The following is a 20,971-nucleotide window of genomic DNA, read 5'->3' on the forward strand; positions in this document are numbered from 1 at the left end:
TGATTCTTGATTCCGTGTTCTCTTTGAATTTTGAAATGATAATGTATACACAGAGCTGTACGTTTGCATACACACATACTCACATGGATACATATTCACACAAAATTAAGTTTTGTACCTAAAGATTACCAAGCACTGGTAATTACTTTACCCTCCCTCCTTGGTAGAAGCTGCCTGACTTACAGTTTCCCACTGATTTATTTAACTATTTAAAAAAAATGTGTTATTTCATAAACTATTGGGTCCCAAGTGTGGGCTTAATTACTACTCAAGTTTCTCATCCTGAAGTGATTTATGAGCCACAAAATGGTTTTGTCTTCTCTCTGTATAACGTTGGTATTTTTGGAAATCGGGTTGCCTATGCCAAGTTTTATTTGTAGATAGAATGAGAATTGTTAAATGGTCTTTCAGTTCACAGGAAATCTTCATTCCTTTATTAAAAACACACCAGATAACTAATTCCGTTTAGTTTTCAATAACTTCTATTCCTGAGGGAGCCACACGAGTCATATAATTGCTTTAGATACTTAGTGTAAGTTTCTTGCTGAGAACGCCACAGGAATGGATTTTTCTTGTCTGTGAGTGTGTGTGTGTGTTGTGGTGTGGTGGTGGTGGTAGCTGTGCAAAGCTTTTAATGAATCAATGAGGACTTTTATCAAATGAGGATTTTTATTACTGCACAAGAAATAATCTATCAATAATGAACTGATCAAATTGTACCTCATTCATATTTTGGGATATTGCATAATTTAAATGAGAACAATCAAGGTGCTTTGGCCTAGAGAGAAGAGCATGATACACATAACTTAAAAATTTTAAATGGCTATGTTTACTGATATATTTGCATATTAAAAAATGTGTAGAATGACATAATCCCTAAGGACATTGAAACTGGGCAAACAATGTGCAGGCAGTTGGAGAAAGGTGATATTAACAGAGAGAATCCAGAAAAAGACTCATGCATGTGGGATAAAAGTGTTATTCCAAAGAAATGACGAAAAGTTGGCTTGTTTAATAAATGGTGTTGGTACAGTTGGCTAGCTAGGTGAGGAAAAAAAAATCCTTATCTCCTTTTATCAAAAAGAATTCCAGATTGATCAGATATTTAAATATTTAAGATAAAGTCATGCAAGTTCTAGGAAAAACGTGTAAGTGAGTATTTTTTGGTTTCAAAGTAAGAAAGATCTAAGCTTGATCCCAAATCCAGAAATAATTAAGGAAGACATATAGATTTACCTATGCTATATTTTCTCAAAGACTTGAGGACTAGGGAAATCTTGTTTCTCATGTTCATTGACCCCAGCTTCAGTTTTAATAATGACATTAGAAGTTCAGTGGTATCACTTCACAGGTGTTGGATCTGTGTAAATGTGTTCTGAGCAAAAAGGCCATTACCTGGAGATTTCAACAACTGCATTGTTTGTAATTGTCACCATTCATGCTACATTTAAATTGATGACATTTAGCTGTGTTTTTTTTCATGCATACATATAAACAGTAATTTGTATATTATTACTTTGAACAAAAAAAGAAAGAAAGTATACGAGAAAGTGACATGTAGTTTTATCTCTGGACCATGGGGCTGAGAATGATGTAGAGAGGAAGCTTCATGTTGTGTTATTGTAACCTGTGTTATATGAACATATATTGCTCTGGAGCTTTTTAAAGAGATTTTGTCACATTCATAGCTTCGCTGTTACTTAGCTATTTGTAACCCAATTGCCCTTAAAAAAAAATAATAAAGCCCAAGGAACAAAATTTTTTTGCCAGGTTGCAATGCATATATAATAGAGATGTGAAGGTGTTTTTGCTTTGTTTTGTCACAGATGGGGCACAGAGGGAGCTCAGCCTGCTAAGTGACCTAGTGTGTGTGCATGTGTGTGTGTGTGTGTGTGTGGTGTGTTCTTGGAGGCAGCACATAGAGTTTGTGAAAAATGTATGTCATTTTATGAAATAGTTTTAAGTTCAAAATGTTTGATTCTTATAAGTCACTCATTTAATAATATTACAAGCACAGATTTATCATGCTGTAGAACACAAAATTCCTATAAATGGTTATCATAAAATAAGAGCCATCAGAGAGGATATGAAGGGCAACCCTGTGAACGCCTGTGCTAGGAGGCATCTTTCAGGCTTCTCCCGGGATACAGAAATGCTGCCCTGAGTCAGTATGGACAGGTGAAGGTAATGGGTAACCATCCTAAAGCTTATTCGGGTTTTTAGTTCTGAAGTTATTGAGTGGAAGGAAGTAGATTTCACAAAAGGCAAATGCTATTAGCTCAGTTTAGCCCACTGAAATGAATGTTTGATTATATACTTAAAATTCTCACTGAGTCCAGCAAACGTCTGAGCTGGTAGATAGTTTAGCCATTAAAATTATAATCTAATTAAAGCTGAAGGCACTAAATAAACTCATTTTAATCAAATTTACTTTGATCTTGGTTCTTCCCCTGACTCCCACTACAGGTCACAGTAATGAAAGGCAGTAATAGAAATAAAGATCATTCAGCAGAAGGAGAAGGGGCTGGAAAGCGACCAAAGCGAAAGTGTCTTCAGTGGCATCCGTTGCTAGCAAAGAAACTTCTTGACTTTTCAGAGGAGGAAGAAGAGGAAGACGAAGAGGAAGATATTGATAAAGTAAGTCCTGCATTTTCTATAGAAGTCTCACGTTTCTTTGAACACACACATAATAGCTTAGAAACTATAGTGAATATGAATGGTACCATGAATGATGTGTTCCTAAAAGTCTCTATAACTTGGATCCTATTTACTTAACTTACATTTTTTATTCCAGTTTTTGATTGCTGTTAAAGTATCTGCACCTAATACTTTAGACAGATCCTTCTAAAACAGTATTAGTGATTGTAATGATAATGAAATGCAGTGAGATGGGGATGTTCATAAAACTTGATAGACTTACCTGGCACCTACCCTATGGCTCCTCCAGTCTGTCTGTCCTCACTCCAGCCTCACCCTGACATCTTCAGCAGTTTCAGAGCTGCTCTCTTAGGCTTGATAGCATCTGGCTCTACTTAACCCCAATCAACCCACCATGATCCCTCAGTCCTACAAGTGCCCTTCTCTGGCCTCATGTCTGAGAAGCTGGCTTGTCCCATAATCGTGCAGGTGAGTGCAGGAATTCACACATTCCTACAGGTCTTAGCCTAACTGGCTCCTCCTCAACATTTGGGTCTCAGCATAAGGACTACCTCCCCAAAGAGATGGGACCTCATTATCTCCAAGTATCCCCTCCCACCATGCTCATTCCAAGTCGGAGGAGTTTCTTTGTAACACTTAACTGCTATTTGCCATGTGTTTAGCCGTGTACTTTTTATGTCTGTCTTTGTAGACCAGAATAGAGGCCTTGCTGCTCCTCAATTCTTTCTCAGAACTGAGAATGGTGCATTGCACATAGTAGGTATTGAATGGATATATGCTGAATAGAAGAATAAGTGAATATGTATTTTGTGTCACAATATATTTTATAAACATTTATGGTTTTAGTATTTTTCAGGCCTTCAACATGCATTCAGTCTCCTCTTCCTGGCGTTTAGCAGGAATTTTAGACATTTTCCTGTTTCTCAGACATCGTGCCTGTATACCCTTTGAGGTCTTGCTCACTCTTAACCTTTTCTTCTCTTTCACAGAGTAAATGGAGGCCACTGGAAGTGACCTTTGCAGCTTCCTCCACACACCTCTGTGCTTGTCTCACTCATCTTTCCTTCTTCCTCTCCTGTATCAGAGAAAGAGGTTTTATTCTCCCTATTCAAGGCAGTTGCAAGTTTGTACTTAACTTGGCTTTTCTGACACGTTTGCACCCACTGGTCACTTGGTCATTGAAACTGCCTCCTGTTTCCCTGAGGGCACTCTCTCCTATTTCTGTTTCTTCTTTCTTAGTTTCTTTCATCTCCTCCTTTTTCCTCCCCTCAGATATTGATGTTTCTAGACCGCTGATCTTAAATTCTGTCTACCTGCTGAACTTTTCTCCTCAACTCTGGACTCATATTCCTGAGCATCTGCTGGACACATCCACTTAGATATCAACTAGGGGTCTAGTTTGAATGTGTTAGACACTAAGCTTTTGCTCTTCTTCTCCAGACTTCCTTCTGCATCTTTTCTTTGTCACTAAATGTCAGCTGGAAATTTCCAGTTTGTTGGGCCTAAAACCTTGTAGTACATCCTTAATTGCTTTATCTTGCTCAGGCTTCACATCTGTCCATCAGCACATGCTCTTCAGCTATACCTTCAAATATGTTTGCAGTGTGAGCTGTGTTAACACTTCCTTACTGCAGTATCACCTTGGTCCAAGCCACCGCCATTTCAAAATTTATTTTTATTTTTATTTTTTTTTGAGACAATGTCTCACTATGTTGCCTTCGGTAGAGTGCCATGGCGTCGCAGCTCCAAGCAACCTTTAACTCTTGGGCTTAAGTGATTGTCTAGCCTCAGCCTCCCACGCAGCTGGGACTACAGGCGCCCACCACAATGCCCAGCTATTTGTTGTGTTGTTTAGCAGGCCCAGGCTGGATTCGAACCCATCTGCCAGGGTGAATGTGGCTGGTGCCCTAACCGCTGAGCTATAGGCACTGAGCCAGCCACTGCCATTTCTAGCACAGATTATCATATCTACCTCCTTCTCCCCCTGCCTCTGCTCCTGCCCTTATAGTCTGTTCTCAATAAAGCAGCCAGAGGGATCCTTTCAAAACGTAAGCCCAGTTGTGCTGGTCCTGTCTTATGAACTATCTGTTCCATCTGCAACACCTGGAAGAGTCACCTGGTGCATAGCAGGTGCCCAGGAAATGTTTATTGAGTGAAAGATTAAAGTCCTTGAATCCTCTTCTCTTTTCACTTCACGAGCAGTGATGTTAGCCACATCCTTCCTCTTACCTTCTGTATATAGGTACCTCAGATTGTTATCCCACAGGCTTCTGTACCCAGATAACATACTCTTCAAATTCAGCCTGCCCTGCACTGATGTCTGCTCCCCACCAGACCTGATTTCTCCCATTTACGAAAGAGCGTGCCTTCTTGTATATGAGCAAACTGTGCCACCCAAGCTAACATCACTCTTCGTTTTACAACCTTCAGATACAAAGATACTAACCTCTCTTGGGTGTACCTCACAAATGCTGTCTCTGTTCTCATTTCTCCATCCCCAGTACTGCTTTCTGAATTTCAGCCATGTCCCTTTTTTATTGCCTAGATAGCTGGAATACATTTTTATATTGGTTCTTTACTTTCAGTTGCTTCTAGTTTTAAAATTGGTGCATTCTACTGTTAACAGGAGTTCTCTCTTTAAAATACACTTTTGGCAATGTCCTTCCCTTCCTTACATCCTTTCATGGCTCTCCAATTGCATCCAGCTAAGGATGCTAGGTGTTGACATCTGACAAAGTATTAATGGGCCCTTGATGAAAGAAAAGTCTAGAGAGTTCGTTCGTTATTTTTTTTTATTTATTCGTGTGTTTATGTACATGGTGGACATAAAGTTTGCATGCAGTTTAAAACTTATGACATAGTAAATTGCACACGAACTTTATGGATACCTCGTTTTTCTTTCTGATTAATTTAGTGAAATAAGTATAACATTAGATAGTAATTTATTTTTTTTTAATGTTCATACTTGGCGAAATAAAAAGTTGACAATCTACGTCTAATCAGGCGTTTTGTATTGGTCCCTAAGGTCCAAAACCACCAGTCTACAGATTAAATGTATGCTTTTTAACATGGCAGAACTTGTTCTTCCTGAAGTGGCTCACACCTTCTCCTACAACCTCAGTTCCCAGAACGCTGTTCTCATACTTTATATACCAGTGCTATTGAACTGCATATTGATGTTCAAATAAACCATCAAGACTTAATCCTGTTTTTTCCCCAGGTCTGCTCATTGCCCATCTGATGTATTCTCATTCATCTTTCAAAATTTAGCTTGCACAGTACCTCTTGCTGGGAGGCCTGTGTTTCTTTTCATCCACCAGTGCTTTGTTATCTTTCTAGTTCCTTGTTATATTCATCACAGTACTTTTAATTTATGTTTATATGTGTTCTCTCACAAAATAGTTTATATGTCTTCTCTCACAAAACTCAGCTTGAGTTTTATAATTTAGTAACTGAATCAAAAGTTACTCTTTTCTGAAGGGAAAATACAATTACTTCTTTAACTTACATAATACATTTTTTATTTCTAATTTTTTCTTAGCTTCTAAGTTCAGGATGCTAAACAAATATCCCTTGAATAGGCAAATTACTCATAATGATTGTATGCATAACAAGAAAGATAAATATGTAGCTTTCACCCCCAATAATAATCCCTGATGTATTTCCAAATTAGATAGCTATGACTTTAAGGTTTTTCTGTACTAATTGTGTTTGAAGATAATTGATGACTAATTAACTGCATTTGTAATACTTAAAAGATTTTTTAAAATATACTGACTGGATTAAGCAATTGATTTGTCATAGATTATCTACCTGTAACTGTTGCCCAACAAACATTACATAAAAGAACATGGTTGCCTCATATGGTTCTCTTAAGTATCATCCTCAGACAAGTAATGTCTGCATCACCTGGGAGCTTATTAGACATCCAAATTCTCAGGACCCACTTCAAACCTACAGCACTGGAAACTCTGGAATGGACCCTGCCAATTTGTGTTTTAACAGGACCTCCAGGGATTTCACTGCACACTCAAGGTTAAGAATTACTGCCTTACTGTGAGATGCAGACCAGTGATTGCATGTTGAGTATTCCTAATCCAACATTCTAAAATCTGAAACCCTTCCAGTTCCAAACATTTCCAATCAGGCACACTCAGCCTGTAACTTGATCCTTCTTGATTTTAAACTGTGAAACAAGAAATTAAGGAAAGGGTCTTAGTAAGTATTCTGAACTTCTGCTCATAGTTGCATTGTTTCCAAGAAAAATCACAGAAATCACAGAATCATGTTTCAGCTGGGAGACGATTATAATCCTAATATGTTCTGAGATTCTGTGATCAGAGATGGGCATTAAGAAATTTAATCTGGTAGCCATATGGAGGAAGTATTGTGAAGATTAACAGCAGGAGGACTGTGGCATAGGCCCTTACTACATGAGGCATAAGGGCAATAAAAATGAGATGTATACACAGATGGAGAGACTAGAGTTTTGCAGAGGTTCTTAAAGGCGTTGAACAGTGACTGAAAGAAGTGTTGAGAAAAGGGGAGGAGTCACATAGGAATAAGGTCTTCATAGCATTTCACTAAACAAGAAAAACTGGTATTTACAAACTTGAAGATTTACTATGTAGTTCTTTTGAATAACATTTTAAATGTCTATTTTGATTTTTTATGGTAGGAAGCTCCACTGTGTCCAAATACATTGAGTAGTTTTTATTATTTATTTTCATGTTAAACATTCTCATATTATTCCTATAGAAAAGGTTTTTAAAGAGGAGGACACAGCTAATACATACACTCATATTTTATCTGGATATTGTTAATCTTGAGACTCATAGACCACAAAATGGGTTTGTTAATAATCTAGTAATTGGTTAAGTACTAATTTTATACCAGACATTGAGCTAGGTACCGTGGTTGTAAAGGTAAATAAGAGAGCTTTTGTCCTCATAGAGCTCACTGTTTAGTGAGAGAGAGAAAAAAATGTGAACAATTATAACACAATGTAATATATGCTGTAATAGGGACATGCACAGGTTGCTATAGAAACTAAGCAGAAGGATACATCGTAAGTTAGTTGCCAACCATGAATAGTGGTTCATGATTTTGAAAAATCATATTCTTTTCAATTTATAAGTTGTTTAAATAGAATAAGAAAAACTACAATGTCTTACAAACCTAGACTAATTAATTGTTAACTCAAACTTGTCCAAGATGTATTAAACATCTGGTTTTGTCTTGGCTGGTAATAGGTTCATCTTCTTGGGGCTGATGGCCTAGAGCAAGATGTTGGTGAGACTGAAGATGATGAATCACCAGAACAGCGAGCCCGGAGACCAATGAATGCATTTCTTTTATTTTGCAAACGCCATCGCTCCCTTGTACGTCAGGAACACCCAAGGCTTGATAACCGAGGTGCTACCAAGATACTAGCTGATTGGTGGGCTGTTCTGGATCCAAAGGAAAAGCAGAAATACACAGACATGGCCAAGGAGGTAGGTTATAGTGACAAGGTATTATACTGGCTCAGAGCAACCAGTCCTGAAACTCTCAGCAGATACAGAGCGACTGTTGAAGGTCTAGGAATGAGAAGATGATTTATGAAGCCAGTGTTAAGTGAAAACACCATGTTCTTATTCCCATGTCCCAAGTCCACCTTGAAAATGCTGGTGGAGCAATTTATTACCAACCAGATTTTTCTCATTGTCTATACGCCACTGATTGACAATACGTAGTATAAGGAATTGATTTATTATGAACAGTTTATTATGAATGGTTTCTTTTTCTTTTTTTCTTTTAAGTTTTTCTAGGAACTTTTGTTGTAGAGATGCTGATGGTAAAGAAGACAGTCTTCTTAGGTTACTCTAATTGTCTCATGGAAAAAGTCTTGATCTAATTCTGATGCTTTGTGACCAAACATAATTTGATCCTCTGGGCCTTAGCTTCTTTTTCTTTTTCTAATGTTTATTAGAATGAGGAAGTTGGACAAAGATTTGTTTCCCTTCCAGCTCTAACATTTTTTGATTTTATAATAAAAACAATTATCAAGAGATACGATTTGACCTGTTTCTGCTCTATAGTTCACTTATGAATATTTAAAACGAAGAAATGAATGGTATTTGAATAGGATGTACTTGTGATCTGTGTATACATGTAAGCACTGTGTAAGCTGGAGTTGTAGAAAATATTACTGTGGCTAGTCAGACAGTTGGGACATTATTCAATTCCAACATGATAGCGATTGCTAAGTTTCTTCAAAAATTGTATCCTGGTTCTGTTTCTAAATTAATCTGGAATTAATGTGAGATCATTGTACATTTAAATTTAGTCCCAAAGAAAGGAATAAGCAAAGCAACATTATTGTGGTTAAACTTGAATAATTCTAACATTTTCTCAGTGTTGCAACTTGCAAAAAAATCTTGATTTATGGAAAACTCTGCGACCCAAACATTTGGTTAAGTTATATAGAAAAATGAACCAGCAGGGAACAAAATATAATAGAGTTTCAAGATGTTTTACATAGTAGACATCTCAGTCTGTGAAAAAAATAACACTTTCAATTGCTATGCCTTTATTGAGTTGTTCAGTAATCTAACAAGCAGCATAGAATTTTTTTTATGAAACATTCAAGGAAATTTGAATCTTAAGTGATTAGCATAGTTGCTATGTAATTAATGATCACAAAAGCTTCAGAAATTGACTGTTGTTAAAGACAGGATTTAACTAGGGCCTCTGGAAAGTTTAAAATCAATTGCAATAACCTTGATTTTAAATATTTCAACACATTTCCACTAGCCTAATGGTAATTAACAGTGAAACTTTCCCATTAAATAGCCTTATATCTTCTCATAGTCATGCTTACGTGGTAAAATAAACAATTATGTGAAACCCTCATAGGGAACTGCATAAGCTTCCTATGATTAAACACTTGAGTTTTTTTAAATTTATTATTATTAAATCATAGCTGTGTACATTAATGCGATCATGGGGCACCATACACTGGTTTTATAAACAGTTTGACTCATTTTCATCACACTGGTTAACATAGCCTTCCTGGCATTTTCTTAGTTATTGCGTTAAGACATTTATATTCTACATTTACTAAGTTTCACATGTACCCTTGTAAGATGCACCTTAGGTGTGGCCCACCAATTACCCTCCCTCCGCCCATCCTCTCCCCTCCCCTGCCCTCCCTTTCCCCTTTCCCCTTTCCCCATATTCTTAGGTTATAATTGGGTTATAGCTTTCATATGAAAGCTATGAATTAGTTTTGTAGTAGGGCTGAGTACATTGGATACTTTTTTTTCCATTCTTGAGATACTTTACTAAGAAGAATATGTTTCAGTTCCATCCATGTAAACATGAAAGAGGTAAAATCTCCTTTCTTTAAGGCGGATTGCTGTTTTTGGATAGCATGCAGTCCATCCCCAGTATATTGTTTGCCTTTTCTTAAATACTACTAATTTACAAACCCAGCAGGTGGCCACTTTTAACATTGGGTGGAAGTATTATTTTCATAAGGAAAATCCCTTACGCATTACTTAATTAGGTTCACAATATTTGCTATTGTGTGACTAAAATGAAACCTGTTAAGGTGGCCCCCTGCAATCTGCTGAAAGTAGAGACCATAACTATGTCCCTCATTGCAACTTGCCTTGTTTATACTTGCTCTTAGGAAAGGTTGCTTCATTTCTACTGAAAAGTTAGAAGATTTAGCTAGTTTCAAAATTATCATACAATTGGTCTTTTGTCATAAGTGATTCTTACTTGTTTCAGATTATTTACTAAATAGTTTTGAAATTACATTAAAAGTGCATGTGTTAATATTTTGCACCTTCAACTGGAATGTTACTTCAGTCAACAAATCCTTATTAAGTGGCTTCCATGTACCTGGTTTTTTGGTGGTTGCTAGTGATACAAGGTAGTTAGTGATAAATCTGGTGTCCGTTACTCAAGGGACCCCGGCCCACACACACATGATCTTTTTTTTGGAAACAAGAACCCTCACTCTGTTGCCCAGGCCAGAGTGCCCTGCTGTCAGTCTAGTTTACAGCAGCCTCAAGCTCCTGGGTTCCTCCTTCCTCAGGCTCCCCAGTAGCTGGAATTATAGGCACCTGCCACAATGCCCAGCTAATTTTTCTGTTTTTTAGTAGGGACAGAGTCTTGGTCTTGCTTAGACTGGTCTCAAACTCCTGAGGTAGGGGGATCCTCTTGCCTCAACCCCACAGAGTACTAGAATTACAGGCATGAGCCTCCTTGCCTGGCCCACACATAATCTATTTTAGATGTTTAACCTTTCAATTTTAAACCTCAAATTTAAAATTTTAAATGTCCTCGATTAGGCACAAAACATGTTTTTTCAGCATAGTGTATGTGTCTGGATGTGAACGTTTACATAATATTTGCCAGTATCTCTCCTGCCGTTATCAGTTGAGCAAGAAATAACATTTTCTTTATTGTACTTAAAAGAAGAATATTTTTAAAACAGCAGTAATCTAACTTTAGAAAGATTCTTTTGTTCACCTATTAGTTCATGAAAATTTTCTCTGACCCTTCCCTGTACTTGATTATCTTATATTAGTTCGTCTGGTAAGACAAAGTACCTGTTTCAGAATTTGTTTTCAGTTTCTTGAATTATTGCCCAGTACTAATTTGCATTATTGAAAAAAAAAGTGGCTGAGTGAGTGTTTTGTGTTCTCTGATGAACCTCATTAGAACACTAATTGGTTGTAAGTAATTTAAAAAATGCTATCCTAAAGGTATAACCTGAGTTATGTTCTTAAATTCAGCAATGTGCATGATGGTACAGTGCTGTGGATGTTCCCAGGTTCAGGGTTTTCAATGTGTGACTGCCAGTTCGGAGATATAAAAGCGACTAAGTCTTTCCTTTTAACTTCTTTGTATATGTCCTCTTATGAATGGAAGCATATAGAACGTCTGCATCTTTGCCGAGGATACTGCTGGAACCTTCCATTTGTCATTTAAACTAATGATTATAATTAACTAATTGACAATAAATTTAGAGGATCACACATCTTCACTTAGAGCATAATTAGTACAAAGAAGAGTTGAGGATCTGGAAACCTAAGACAATTTCAATAGCCTTTTTCATATTCCCCTCTTTTTGTAGGATCAAAGGCACAAGGCAGAATTCATGAAGTTTTTGATTGATTGGTTCATTGCATCCTTGGTGCTAAATAAGCACAAACATGTAAAGTCAGTTGTGATTATCTCCACTTTTCAGAGCAGAAATCTAAGGCTCCAAGGACCAGTTATGCCTTAGTGAACAATTTGACTCTAGTGCCCTTTAACTTTTTTTTTAAATATGTGTGAATGTAATTTTGTTCTATTTTATTTTTATTGCAGACTATTCAGGGGTATACATGTTTTGTTTACATACTTTGTTTTTTTCACAGTTGGAGTCAAAGTTGTAAGTATGCCTCTACCCAGACAGTGTGCACCATATCCAACAGGGGTAAATTTACCCAGCCCCTGTTGCCCACTTCCAGCTTAATTTTCATTGAGATTTACTTCTGTATGTACACTTCAGTGTTGATCGATGAGATCCAACCTGGTACTGAGTACGTGTTTGGTTCTCCATTCCTGTGATGTTTCTCTTAGACGAATGGTCTCCAGATCCATCCAAGTTGTCACAAAAGATACTAGATCACCGTTTCTCTTTATGGCTGAGTAATACTGCATAGTATGCATATGCCACACTTTATGAAACCATTCATATATTGTTGGGCACTTGGGTGGTTTCCACATCTTTGAGATTGTGAGTTATTCTGCTACAAAGGTTTGCATGCAGGTGTCCTTTTTATAAAATAACATTTTTTCCTTTGGGTATATTCCCAGGAGTAGGATTGCTGGGTCAAATGATAGGTCTACTTTAAGTTCTTTGAGGTATCTCCATACATTTTTCCATGAAGCTTGTACTAGTTTTCAGTCCCACCAACAGTTATAAGAGTTCCTTTCTCTCCACATCCATGTTAGAGCCATTCTCTTTAAAGTTAGTTGACGTCCTGTTGTGGTTTTGATTTGCATTTCTCTGATGATGAGAGACGTTGAACATTTTTTCCTGAGTTTATTGGCCATTAGTATGTATATCTTCTTTTGAACAATTTCTGCTCATATCTTTTGCCCACTTTTTAATGTGATTGGTTGTTTCTTGCTGTTTTGCTTGAGTTCTTTGTGTATCGGTCTTTAGCATATGGATAGCATGCACATACCTCTTCCCATTCTGTGGGTTGTCCATTTGCTCTTTTGATTGTGTCCTTGGCTGTGCAGAAGCTTTTTAATTTGATAAAGTCCCATTTAATTTTTTTTGTTGTTGTTGCTATGATTGCTTTTGGGGTCTTCTTCATGAATTCTTTGCCTAGGCCAATATTAGTAAGAATTTCTCCAACATTTTCTTCTAGGATTCCTATACTTTCCTGCTGTAGGTTTAAGTCTTTTATCCACCATGGGTAAAGTTTTGTGAGTGATGAGAGGTGTGAATCCAATCTTACATGAGAACACCATAAAAGACTTTAAGCTATACTATAAGGCTATGATAAGCAAAACAGCATGGTACGGGAACAAAAACAGAAACATAGACTTATGGATCAGAACAGAGAACCCAGATACATCTGATTTTTGACAAACCAAAACATGCTCTGGGGAAAAGAATCCCTATTCAATCGATGGTGCTGGGAAAACTGGATAGCTACATGTAAAAGGTTGAAACAGGATGCACACCCCTAGTGCCCTTTTAATATTGCTCTATCCTGTCCACTTCGGATGCGTTAGGGATAGGTAGGTTTGGGAAAATGTGACAAGCGTAGTAATAAGTTGTGAGTCCCATAGGAAGAAGATGTTTGTGCTGGGTAAGAAGGTATGTCAGGGTAGATCACAAAAGGCTTTATAAAGTGGGTAGAATTTGGCCTGGGCTTTAGAATAGGGTTTGGAGAAAAGAACAAGGATAAGAGCTCATGTGAGAAAGTGAAACATTTTCTGGAGTAGGACAATAATAGGAAATGGAGTTGTAAAGGTAAATATGGCAAAAATCATGAAAGAGTAGCCTGGAAAGCTTGGAGCTCGGCTGTATGCCAATGAGAGAGCTATCGAATTACATGCGATAAAATACAACTTGAAAGTAAATTATACTCACCCTTCATAAATATTGATATCCATTGTTGTCAGTACTCTAAAGAAAGATGATTGTCACCACAACACTCCATGGGTTTTTGTTTAATCCTTCCTTCATATTTCATCAAAACAAAATTAATGTATTTTTGATTATTTACAACTGGGATAATTTTTGTAAAGATCATTTCCTATTTGGGTTTCATCAAAAAAAAAAAGACTTTTCAAAAGAAGAAATACTCTTATTTTCTGATGTATTATAATCTGGAGAATATTTCTTAACTGTTCTGTGTCATATTTAACAGACAGAATTTATATTCTGTCATATATGCCATAGAACTTTGCATACTTGAAGTGGGGTGGAATCTCATTTATCCACCATTCCTGAGAAGTAGGTACTATGCCCAAGTGATTTCCAGATAGATGAAACTTATTCTTTTAAAAACTGGAAGTACTAATGGACTTGTAGATACTACCCGTCTCCCAATTAAAAATAAATAGATGGAGAACAATTAATAAGGATATCTTTCATTAAAATTCAGGTGTTTTGTAATATCAACTTTCTATTTTTGTAAATGATTTAGAAAAATATTTATTGTTGATACCCCATTTTTAAAAGATTAACAGAATATTATCTTTTAGTACATAATAATATCGTTGTCAAATATTAAGCAGACAAAATACTGTCAAAAAGAGTATGTATTTGATGCCGGTACTGAATAACAATAAAATCAGTAACTGAATTACTGATTTATTTGTTCTTGCTAGTGAAACATGTGGTGGTTGGGGATGAAAAAATTAAGTGCCTCAAATAAGTCAGGAAATGTGTCTGTAAAATAGGTTTCACTTTTAACTATGCTTAATTGATTGGAAATTTGCATACCGAAATCAGAAGCCATAAGGTAAATTTTTATTTTAATGGTAGAATTTTGAAAAGCAGAACTTTGGCTAGAATTGAGTTATTTGCAAGAATCTTTCATTGAAATCTTAGGACCAGTAGCCTGTCTGAGTCTTTGGCAAGTAAGTGAGCTTCCCCTTGCACCCCCAGTGTAGACATCCTAGCCCTAGAAATACAAATCGATGGGGCCTGCCCTTCGGCTTTTTCAGTCCTGTGTTGATGGATTTTATCTACGTGGTTGACCTGCATGCTAATAGTTTCACTCAGCTATCTGCTATATACAAAGTCTTTCCCCATTTATTCCTTCCCCAGTCTTCTCTATAATCCTTTTTCTAATAATCTCATCACAGTGATTGATTAAACCTTTCTACCGTTGTCTTATGCTGAATCAGAGCTAGAGATTGATGAGGTGCCAAGTTCCATGGGCAGACAGACATCCTTACACCTGAGGTTCACCTGAGGCTCTTCTTGCCTTGGCCCTTGTTTGATGCTCTTGCACTGCCTGTGTTCAACTGTATTTTTAGGTGAGTTTATGGCATTCCCACCAAAGCTCTAAACTCCTGAAGGACAGAGACTATGTGTATTACTCTCTTTTCTGTCTCCTACATTCTTAATACACATACTTGATTGAACTGATTACTGTTGTGGTTTTGCACAACTACATGTAGTTTAAGAATCTACAAAAGTAGTTTTGTGGTAGTTACAGAGTATTGACTCTCTGTGAAGTCCCACACATTACAGGCCCTGTTCTTGACCTCCTTTATTCCACTTGTAGGTAGGTTCTCCTTTTACAGACCCATTGCAAAACCATTTTTCATGCTCTAGGGGGGATGGCCAGGGAAAGCCATCCCCAGTGTCCAATAAGAGTCTGTCACCTAGCCAGTGTCCACAGAGCATTCAGATGGGGATGAGTGGGGAGAATATGTGCAAGAGGAAGAGAAATGATTACGATGTGGGGATTGTAACTGTTTGATGTTGTCTGTTCCCCAGCTTCTCATCAGAAATTAGTTTAAGCTGGTCATTATTAGTATCATCAGTGTTTGGGAAAGACTTTATCCAGCAGAACAACATGGGGAGGAGGGCACGGGACACCTAAGATGCAAGAAACAGAGCTCTAGTGGCATCAGCGCAGCATCTTTCACAGCTGTGACTGTTTCCTTTAAAATTTTTAGCTATTAGAAAGAAGATAATTTCATTTCTTATGACAAATATGTTAATCAATTTGTTTGAAAGTCTTTTGTCACTTTACAGAGTAATGACCTTTGTTCAAGTGACTGTTCGTCTGGCAAACCCAGCCCGTGTGTTCTTGCTGGGACACGATAATGATGCATGTGTCTGCTCCTTCCATTTCCACCTCGCCCTGCCATTTGTCACTTTCCACCTCCAGACGGCAGGCAAAGCTATTTGTCTTCCTCACCTTAATATGTAAATCCCTAGCACACACGAATGCACTGTGGTACCAGTCTATCTCTATATCACATTTGATACCTCCAGATATATTCTGCTTTGTGATGGTAAATTCTTGTTTGGTTTTGGTCTTGTATCCCATTGTAATTATTTTTGTTAGATGACTAGGATGTCTTACAGGTTTTTTTTTTGTGCTTACCTTCCTTCTACATACATCCATGTATCAATGTGTGTGTGTGTATATACATATATATGTGCAGGTTTGTATCTTACAAGTAAAAGATGATTCAGAAAATTTGAGCTAAGGTAACATTTTCTGTTAAGATTGCATTATTATATGCATTATGGGTTTTATTTATATTATTTACAGTGAAATGGCAGAAGTTTATTTAGATTGCATGTACTTTTTTTTACATATACATGTGTTTATTAGGTTTCCATTTTTTGCCTTCACAAAATTAAAAGGCTTAAATTTTAATAACAATAACAATGTTTAAAATAAGGACTAGAAACAAAAACCTCATAAAGAATGAACATAAATACATTCAGAAAAGGAATCAGACAATTGCTACATCGAAATATTAAGCAATAATAATAATAATGCAAAGAAAGTAACATTCACATTCTCAAATAAGAGTATGTCTGTTATAGAGTGCTTTGACTCTGAGGTTCAGTATGGAGTCTTCAGTTTTTAAGTCTCAAAAAATAGACAACTAATCTTTATAAATAAAAGTAACAGATAATTTCGAAAAACAGATCATGCCAAATCTTATAGACAACAGAAAAACAAGAAATGCTTCAAAATCACTCTACTTGATCTGGGTACACCTGATATTAAAATTGAAGAAAATATATTATTATAAAGGGGAAATTACAAACATATGTCACTTATAAATGAGGATGCAATATCCTAAACAGCATATTAACAAGATGAATTAAAAATCAATGTTTAAATAATGTACTTTGGTCAAAACTAAATCCAATTTATGTGAGAATTAGTCAATATTCGATTCACAGGGATCAATCCCTTAGTAATTTCTGATTGAGGTTACTAGAGATTTTACTATTTTTTTCCTAACCTTTGGCTAGACTAACTATACTAACTGCATGTACTTTCTTTACACCAAGGATAAAGGGAACTTTTTCCCTATTGGGTGAAATTAAAAGCCATTTGTGCTTGTACTAAATAAGCTAGTGTCATACATGGAGTGACCATTTTAAAAGGCAAGTTTATATATTAATTTAATAAAATAGCAGTAATAGTAGTTGAAAAATACATGGAAAATACATTTTTATCATATTATATGCCTTTTGGCAATATAATGATTAGCAAAATATTTCACTTGTCATGAAAGGGGAAAGAGGTAGTAGTGTTGGGAGAAAGGTAACAGGTGAAAGCCGCAGAAAAATGAAAGTTGAAACCTCAAAGTAAGACAAAGTTTGTGATGGATTAATCACAGCATCACACATCTCGCTTTTGGAGGTCGTTCATATATGTATTTAGTTGTGTGGCACATTATAGAACCCTGACATATTGCGGTGATGCTTACAGATGGAGGGATTGACGCTGAGAAAGGTTAAATACCAAGCTAAAGCAGAGATGCATTTTGAGTACAGGTCATCAGACCCTGTATCCGGGGCTCTTTCCTCTACCTGGTGCAGGGTCTTCAAATAACTAAACAGTATGTGTCATTTGGCCTACCTTATTTACCTTCTCCTAGTCTTGATCTAGGTTCCTTTATCCCATAATTAAGTACTTTGCTGTGTTAAATTTGCCTGCATTTACCTTATTAGTACATCAAAGTCCAGATTTAATTTTTTTTCTATTCTTCACCAATAAATTAAATAGTAGATGCAATCTGGTTACTGGTCCTGGTGTTGACTCACATTTTGTAATGTGTACCTGAAGCCTACTTTGAAATAGATGCTGTCTGTGCAGGCTGTTTACAATAACCTGAGGCATTGGCGGTATTATACTCAGTTTATGGAATCACGTTGAGGCCCAGAGAGGTTGCTTTCTCTATTCTTAGTCACCACAACCCAAAGTGGAAAGTCATAGGGCTTGATCCTGTTTTTTCTGTCTCTACAGCCTTAAACTTTTCCTGTTATAAACAAGTCTCTCTCCTCACCAAAGTCAGACAATTTTTGGATACTTAAAAAAATGAGAATTATTAAGAAATACAAAATGTGCAGCTTCTATACCCACATTGCACAGTGGACTTTCTTTCTAGAAGATAACTTCACGGAGCCCTGTGTTAAAACTCATTCTTCCACAAGGAGAGCCACGGAAGTCACTCTTAAGTGTTTTTCTCACTCATTATCTAGACAGGAGAATGAGATGAAGATTGTTAGAATTTTTTTTTTAATCTGTATGTTAATTAAAATCCACTCTCAATTCTTTTTTATAGTATAAAGATGCATTTATGAAAGCAAATCCTGGCTACAAATGGTGTCCTACCACAAACAAGCCTGTGAAATCCCCAACACCTACTGTCAATCCACGGAAGAAACTCTGGGCCTTCCCATCTGACTCTTCAAGAGATCTGCCAAGCCCCAAGAAAGCAAAGACAGAAGAAATGCCTCAGCTTAACTTTGGAATGGCTGGTGAGTTGAGACAGAATTTCTACCCATTCTTTAAGGGCAGAACAACATAGTTAGGCAGTATTTTTAACAAATAATGGAGTGGAGAGCAAAATTTGTGAGTAATATGAAGCAATGGCAAATATGTAACAAAGGCTTTGAGCATGATGTACATAGAGTGTGTATATAATTAAAGGAAGGGGATATAGACCGAGTGGTAGAGTCATTATAAATATATGTGGATTTCTGACATGACGAGAGAAAAGGAGATAACAATATGGAAATTGTTGGGAGCTTAGGGGGTATTATGATTTTTTTTTTTTTTTTACTATTTTTTTACTTTTGTGTTCACTGCCCCAGCATGTCGTCCCCTCTCAGGGGTTCCACTCCTTACCAGTCAGTTATATATCGGATGATGCCATCGGGGTATTATGATGTTAATAAAATAGCTTACATGCACATACACAGTGAGCTATCCCAATATGCCATTTAGTTACCATGGATACTTAAAATACGCAATTATGTAGATCATCTGAGTATCTGAAACACCGAGGGCAAGAATATACCAATCCATCACAGAGATGGATCTGACGGGTGTGTCTTACAGAGCATTCTCATCTTGCCCTTTCTTCACATGCCCCTTCCTGTCTGAGCCAGGCAAATTTAAAATTCCAGGCGGTCCCATTTGTTATGGGACCTTTAAAACTCTAGGTGGTGAGGAATGCTAAAGCATTTATCACCATGAAATCAAAATACTTATATTCATCTTGCAAATGGCTCTATCTTCCCTGGCTGTTGCAGTGCAATAATCAAAAGGAATTTGTCAGGATAAAATTGGGAGATTGGGCAGGATAGAGGCGGTGAGGTTGCTATTGATCTGGAGGATAATAAGCAAATTTTCTTCAAAACCACAATATAAACCGTTTACAATATGGAAAGGTTGGGAAAGGAGGTTGAGCAATATTGTGATTGCACTTTTTTTTTTTTTTTAATAACCAATGGACTTAAAATGATTTTATAGCTCAGTGTGTGAGTCATCATATAAAATGTATGTTGGTGGTATTCTATATAAAAATAAAGAAGCCTAACCTAACATAATTGCACCCTTCTGGGGAAACAAAGTCTTCAGGTAATTTTTACATGGATATCTGCGTATAAAATGTCCATATTTTTATAGGGATATCTGTAATTCTAGGTGAGCACCCAAGTGATACTTCTGTGTGTCTTACAAGAATCAAAACAGAGAAAGTTGGCTTGGCACCTATAGCTCAGCAGCTAGGGTGCCAGCCACATACAACAGAGCTGGCAGGTTCAAACCCAGCCCGGGCCTTCCAAACAACGACAACTACAACAAAAAAAATAGCCGGGCGTTGTGGCAGGCGCCTGTAGTCCCAGGTACTCGGGAGGCTGAAGCAAGAGAATTGCTTACGCCCAAGTGTTTGAGGTTGCTGTGAGCTGTGACACCATGGCACTCTACTGAGGGCAACATAGTGAGACTGTCTCAAAAAACAAAACAGAAAAAGTTTCCCTTGCTTTACCTGTGACTGTACAATTTTAGCTTCAACCCACTTGTTATTAGATAGTCTCAGTGAGCTTTCTAGAGTTCCTGGATTGTATCAGTTGTAATGTTTTCTAAAACATTTTATTGTTGGGACAAAGAAAGGGTATACAGATGACTAGCTTCTAACTGAATTCCTTTAATCATAATTTAGCATTCATTCTTTTTCCTCCAGATTCAGCTTGTTCTTCACAAACCAAATAATAATTGTAGGTAAACTAGAGAAAGCTATGAAAGATTGTCTTTCGTAGCACCATTTCTGACAATTAGTCTCCCTTTTACCTGTGATTTGCAAGTTGAACCAAGACTTATATCAGGGTATTTACAGATCAGCTCTTTTCTTTATTTTATTTATTAAGTCACATACACATAGATCATGAATACATTTATGCATACGTGGAGTACAATGTGTTGATTTTTTTACACAATCTGATGTGCTTACATCAAACCAATCAACATAGCTTTTGCCTCATTTACTTGATTATTGTTTTAAGACATTTATGTCCTACACTTGACAGATTTGACTTGTACCCTTGCAATATGCTCCGTAGATGTGGTCCCATCTTTTACCTTCCCTCTATTAAACCCCCCCTTCCCACTATTTCTCTCCTTAATCCTGGCTATAGTTGTGTTCTATCTTTCATAAGAAAGTGTGAGTAAATATAAGTTGGTTTCATATAAGTACTGAGTACATTGGATGTTTTTTCCTCTATTCTTTAGATACTTTACTCAGAATATGTTCT

The 20,971-nt window shown here is 36.8% G+C and overlaps 1 protein-coding gene across 9 annotated transcripts in view; it reads left to right on the plus strand.

Annotated features, from left to right (window-relative positions):
• BBX (BBX high mobility group box domain containing) overlaps positions 1 to 20,971 on the plus strand; it is a 292,104-nt gene that overhangs the window by 183,629 nt on the left and 87,504 nt on the right. For all 9 annotated transcript variants that reach the window (XM_053564855.1, XM_053564863.1, XM_053564860.1 and 6 more), the window contains 3 exons: positions 2,467 to 2,637; positions 7,911 to 8,153; positions 18,499 to 18,694. In XM_053564855.1, the coding sequence (XP_053420830.1) occupies positions 2,476 to 2,637; positions 7,911 to 8,153; positions 18,499 to 18,694 (601 nt within the window). In that variant the 5' untranslated portion in view covers positions 2,467 to 2,475. The remainder of the gene's footprint in view (positions 1 to 2,466; positions 2,638 to 7,910; positions 8,154 to 18,498; positions 18,695 to 20,971) is intronic.

Source organism: Nycticebus coucang, chromosome 16, assembly GCF_027406575.1.
Source record: "Nycticebus coucang isolate mNycCou1 chromosome 16, mNycCou1.pri, whole genome shotgun sequence".
NCBI classification, from domain to species: Eukaryota; Metazoa; Chordata; class Mammalia; order Primates; family Lorisidae; genus Nycticebus; species Nycticebus coucang.